This window comes from Haliaeetus leucocephalus, unplaced genomic scaffold, assembly GCF_000737465.1.
Source record: "Haliaeetus leucocephalus isolate CR32 unplaced genomic scaffold, Haliaeetus_leucocephalus-4.0 Scaffold741, whole genome shotgun sequence".
NCBI lineage: Eukaryota > Metazoa > Chordata > Aves > Accipitriformes > Accipitridae > Haliaeetus > Haliaeetus leucocephalus.
In genome coordinates this window covers 4,396,792-4,402,791 of record NW_010973177.1, presented here as the reverse complement: position 1 = coordinate 4,402,791, position 6,000 = coordinate 4,396,792, and the positions used below count along the sequence as shown (strand labels likewise).

The window sequence follows — 6,000 nt, the reverse complement described above, 5'->3', positions numbered from 1 at the left end:
AGGCCTTAACGACGGGGCGGGTTGGCAGGGCGGCGGCGCATGCGCAGCAGGGCGGGGCGGGTTCGCGCCGGCCCGCCAGCCCCGGGGCGGCCGCTGTGAGGAGAAAAGGGTCTGCCGGTCTGTCTGCTGCTATGGAGTCGGGAGAAGAGGAGGAGAAGGAGGAGGAGGAGCGGGTTCCTGTGAGTATGGGGGTCTGCGGTGGGGTTCGGGCAGGCCACCTTTGGGGGCAACGTGGCAGGGAGGTGGTAGCGGCTCTGAGCAGCCCCTCACCCTGCCTCCGGCCTTGTGTGGGGGGTTGTGTGTGACAGGCTGGTTCACTCATGTTGCTCCTTTTCCGCCGGGGAAACTGACCTGATCTCATCTCCTGCCCCGGGAAGGGGCTATCGCTGGCTGATTCTTCTGCCCCAGAAAAAAAGGGGGGATGCAACTGACCTAAGCCCCCCCCCCCCTTCTCCAGCCCCGGAGAAAAGGGAGGCTGTGACCAGTCTGATCCCTTTCCATCCCCTGCATTCTCCCCTGGGAGGAGGGTGGCTGTAACTGGCCTGATTCCTCCTCCTCTCCTGGGAAGAGAGTGTGTGTGTGTAATTGTCCTCTTTCCTTTGTGCCTTATTCTGCCCAGCTGGCTTGGTCACTAACCCTCCTGGGAAGTCAGGGCCAGTGTGGCTGGAGTGGCTCCATGGAGCCATTCATGCCCTAGAAGGGCTCATACATGGCTCTGTGCACTTTGCTGTGTTCCTGTCAATGCTGGAGATGAGGAAGAGATTTCTGGAGGTTGTAGGTGTCCCATCACATCCTGCCACCCCCGTGTTCTGGAATCAACATCTTCCTGAACTTGCCCTTTGTGAGAGCATGGGGAAGCTTCCTTCCTGTGGTGTTGCACTGTTCTGGCATCTGGTCTTAAGTGTCTCACTGTTCTCATGGTGGTTTCCAGAAGTGTAAAGGGCTTATAGCACCTGCACAAGTTCTGACTCTTGCAAATTGTTGGGAGGCATCTTCGTGCAGGGTACATGAACAGCTGATGTTGGACACTTGGGTCTGGAGATGTTTATGGATGTCACATCCACAGTTCCATGTAAGAAAGGTGTAAGAGAAAAACGCAAAATGAAAAGTTACAAGATGGCGATCACTCCAGAGCTTCATCCCAGAGCTCTGAAGGAACTTGGAGGTGCAACAGCCAAGTGACAACCAGTGATAGGTGCCATATCAATTTTTACAAACATTCCCTGCAAAGAACCATGTCTCGGTACAGGTTTCAATCTTATCAGGAAAAATAATAGAAACTAAAACAAAGACTGGAAACAGCCATGTGAATGAAACTGACATGTTAAAGGCAAGTCCGGCCTTAACGAAGATGTGGATATGGGAACTCAAGATAGTGTAGTCTGAATTCGGTTTCCAGAAACCTTCTGCTGAAGGACCTTCACCGTATGTATTCAGGAAGGCTGGTTTGTCACAGGATAGAAGGGACGGTTCTTGCACTACTGTGTATTCTTGTATATATTTAAGTAGAAAGGAAGTTCATTTGAATGCTGATTTACAGACAAATTTCACAGTGAACTTTATGATTCGAACTTGTATGTGACATTATAGACAAGTGAACTTGCCTCCTGGTTCTTGTTTTGCCTTCATGGTATTCATCACAGGTCAGTTGATTTTGATCCTTTTTGGTTGTCAAGTTTTGTTGTTTTACAGTGGCCATTGCTTCCTTCTCTGTGTTTTGCACTGTGGTTTAATTGCTGCTCTGACAACCAGAGCTCAGCTCTGGGAATACCAGGTGGAGCTGAGCCAAGCTTGTTGCTAGTGTACTGCTGCCCTTATGGGTCAAGGGGATGCAGGTGCAGATAGATAGTAGGCCAGGCAGATCTTCTGTCTGTTGTAGTATGGCTGCTTTACACCTTTATTGTATATTTATGTTGCAAGAGACTATTTTAGCTATAATTTCAATTGACAGAGAATAACACTGAAAACCTGTGTTTGTAACTTGTAACATGCAAGGCCGTAGTTTCACGACTGCCATATAAATCAACAAGTCCCAGCTTGCCTGTCAAAAGAAGTGACCTGTGCTGCTGTGTCCTGGTTACTTGTTATTGCTTCTGTGTTGTTTTGTCACCTATTCCAACAGACAGCAAACCAGTGCAGCTAGGCAGTGGACTGTTCATTGTGGTTAAAACTGGCTTAAGAAACATCTACTCAACTCTTACCTCAAGCTTTCTCTTACTGAAGAGAGACTGGGACCGTATCTTCCAGCCAAAGTGCCAGTTTATGATAATTCAAAGACATTATGGAACTTTTGGCATCAGACTGTAAGAGAAGAAATTCTGTAACCAACGTAGTGATGCTTTTTACTGTTTATGCTATTTCTTGTTTTATTGCTGAAGATACTTTGTACGTTTCCTCTCTTTGTTTATTTTTGATTATGAGGATGATTTAAGCCCTGTCCTGCAAACTTTTTTATTCTATGTTTAGCTAAGTGTAAATATTACAATAAAATTCAGGAGGATCAAGCTTTTGGTTCTCATTCTTAAATGCTGCAAATTGATGGCTACATTCCAGAAAGTCCATCATTAATAGCAATTTTTCTTTTTCCTTTTTTAAAGTTAATTATAAACATCAGACTAAGGTACCTACTGACAGAGGTACCTTTATTTCAATGGTAATTTAGTGTGGAAAAGGAATGAGCATTTTCTTAAAACTCAGGGGACAGTACAATACAAATTACAGCCCTTGTAAGTATGATCTAAACAAACAAAAGAAATAATTAAAAATCAGGGGATACTCAGTTCTTTTTCAGTGGTCCAAAGCTGAGAATGTAAAGAAGTAGTTGACATTCTCATTACATAAAAGCATTCAGGAACACTGTTAAGTGTTCATATTGGAGTTATGATTTGGACAGCAAGCAGTTAAGGGATTTTTGCACAGGAATGAAAATAAGATGGCTAAGCTATGTTGTGTGAAACTAAATTTTGTCTTTAGTTGCAATAAGTAGAGAAGAGTTTGATGCCTGGAGGAAAGTTAATAGTTTTGATTATTAGCTGTTAGCTTGCTGAAGTGGCTGTAGCAGTGCTAACATGTTAGGAATTTAGTATGTTCTTGTAATTGGAAATTAGGCTCTCATCTAGGCTCCCTTTCCCACAAGAGGTTCAACCGGATGATCTTTCAAGGTCCCTTCCAACTGAGCTATTTTATGTTTCTATGAAACCCAAAATAATTAGTTCTGAATTAATAGAGGAATCTAGTGTCAGTTGCAACAGAAGGGGATAAATAGTTTCATTTAGATCTTCCTTCTTGCTCCGTGTGCCTAGTAGAAGAGCATGTGTGTGAGAGGTAGTGCCTGGCGTGGTGGAGGCTCAAGAAAGTGACTGCTTCGGTAAACCTGACATAGACCCAGTCCAGCCCTATGGACTTGGGTATCTGAGGGGGTGGTGGAACTGGCTGATGTCACGAAAGGCCCCTTTCTATCATCTTTGAAAGGCTGTGAGGACTGGGAGATATCTGTAATAACTGCAAAAAGGCTGATGTTATGCTCTTTTTCAAGAAGGGCAGGAAAGAGGACCTGAAGAACTACTACCCAGTTAGGCTAGTCAGCTGTTCAAAATCTGACTGGTGGTGTTCCTCCGGGATCAGTCCCTGGGCTAATGCTGTGTGATGTTATCACTGGTGACCCAGGTGGATGGGGTGAATGCACTTGCATTGAGTTTGTGGATGACAGCAAGTTGGAGGGAGTGGTTGATATGCTGGAGGACAGGGCTGCCATTCAGAGGGACCTTGGCAAGCTGGATTAATGGCCCAAGAGGAAGCTCATGAGCTTTAGGTATGAAAAAAGCGGAGTCTTTCTCACTGAGAAAATCCCCATACATCAGTACTGACTGATGGCCCTTCAGAGAAGAGCCTGAGGACCTGGTGGACAGCAAGTTGAATGCGAGTTGACAGTGCACTCTTTGCAGCAATGAAAGCTAGCCACACATTGGGCTGCATTAATAAAAGCATAACTGGCAGATGGAGGGAACTGAATATTCTCTCCTTTTGGCCACAGCTGGATCCTGCCTCCTGTTCTGGGCTGCCAGCACGAGAGAGAGGTCAGCAAAGTGTCCTGAGTCTGGTGGAGGCCACCAAGACTGTCAGGGGGCTGGAGCACTTGGTGCATGAGGAGAAGCTGTGGAGGCTGGGATTGTTTGGCCTGGGGAGGAGGAGGCTGAAGGTGAGGATCTGGCAGTGGTGTTTCCCTGCCAGAAGGAGGGTTTAGAGAAGGCAGAGGAAGAGTCTTCTTGGAGGCGTACGGTGAAAGGACAAGCAGCAGTGGTGATGTGTTACAGTAAGGAGAAATTCTAACTGGAGACCAGGAAATCAGTTTTTCACGAGGAGGGTGGTGAAGTGGTGGAGCAGGGCTGCGCAGAGGTGGCGGAGCCTGCATCCTTGGAAATAGTCACAAGTTGAAAGGATGGGGGCTGAGTAGCCCATTCTAGCCTTGAAGTTAGCCCTGCTTTGAGCAGGAGGTTGGACTAGGTGACCTCCAGAGGTCTCTTCCAACCTCACTTACACTGCAATTACATGAATAAACTTCTGCTTCAGGCATTAAGGTGTATTACTGTAATCAGCTTTCAGATTGCCTTACAATGCCCACAGCTGAGGTGTGACTGGGAACAGAGAGTGCTGTCAGCCTTGGAAGCCTTACTTTCCTAGGAAACCAAGCAAAAAATAGGCAGACTTGTTGCAGATCAGCAATGATTAATTTTCCACTTGTCATTTTAGGATACTCCATAAAGCTATTGATGTTATAAACTTGACAGTGGAAACTACTATTTTTAAGAGACTCAAAATGATGTGCTAGCAATCTTTGCAGTGTCAGTGGATATTGTGTAAATATATGGGTTACCTTTCTGGAATGCTTTCAGCACATCCCCAACAGTTTACTGTGTCATGAATCTTCCCTTGTATTTGAGATCTGCTGCGCTGGTTCTGATCTCTCATGGTCATTTTAAAGCCCAATGTTTGTTTCATGAAAGTAATAAAACAGTTCAGAATTTACACAGTGCCTGATGTACTGGTTGGTGGTGCCTTCATGCCAGGAAGGAATGGTGTGGGTCTGAAAAGTATTGCTAGCATACCAGTCCTTATTGAAAAAAAACAAGGTACAGATTAAATAATTCATGTTTCTCATACCTGACAGCACCAAATCATTGTTATGTTTTTCTGAATAATATTTTTGAAATCTCTATTATTTACTGGTATGTTCATACATGAACTTCTAGTGCTGAACTATTTGCAGATAATGGGAATTTTGTTATTTGTTTCCGTAGATGGACTTAAATGCTAACAATTTTCATACAACTTGTGGCACTGGGCTTCTGACCAAAAAAAATCTCTAATGTAAAAACTTATTCTGCATTTGAATGAGACTTTTTTTTTAACTTTGTGTTCTGACACACAAAGTAGGGTTGATACAGACTATAAAGCCACAATAAATGAAATTATTGGGTTATTGTGAAGTGCAGTCGTATTTATGTAGCTGTAAGGGAATTCTGACTTTGCATGTAGCCTCTGAAGTGCTTTTGCACAACAGTTGCTTTGCTTTTCCTTGACCATTCATTACAAGCTGATAATTGTGCCATGAAATGAGCAGGTAGGTTAAGACAGTGGGACCTACATTCTTTGTGGTCTGGCCAAATTGTTTCTTTAATCTTCAGGGACACAGTGATCAATTCCATGTTATAACAGGTAAATACATCCCTCTTTCTCCATGTTCCTTTGTTCCTTTCCCACAGCTGGGGAAGACCTTGCCCTGCAGCAGTGGGTTGCTGACTCCAAGTGGCATGAGGCTTGCACTGCACTGTCGGTACAGGTGATGGGAGGGAGCTCGCACCTTAGCTTGCTTTTGCTTTGTAAGGCATCTCAGACAGGGGAGAAAGCCATGCTACAGGCTGGAAAGCTTGATTTTTCAGTATTATTTGTGACAACTTTTTATATTTTTAAAAAGTTATTAGCACATGCAATTTGAACATA

At 44.5% G+C, this 6,000-nt stretch overlaps 1 protein-coding gene across 2 annotated transcripts in view; it reads left to right on the top strand.

The window, feature by feature from the left end:
- The first annotated feature begins 101 nt into the window (after window positions 1–101).
- Window positions 102–6,000, top strand: part of LOC104840084 (Alstrom syndrome protein 1-like) — a 28,819-nt gene continuing 22,920 nt past the window's right edge. Inside the window, exon 1 of one of the 2 annotated variants that reach the window (XR_775219.1) lies at window positions 102–179. Coding sequence is in view for 1 of the 2 variants with exons in the window: in XM_010580788.1 (XP_010579090.1) it covers window positions 132–179 (48 nt within the window). In the remaining variant the exon portion in view is untranslated. The remainder of the gene's footprint in view (window positions 180–6,000) is intronic. The other variant, XM_010580788.1, reaches the window with a different exon arrangement.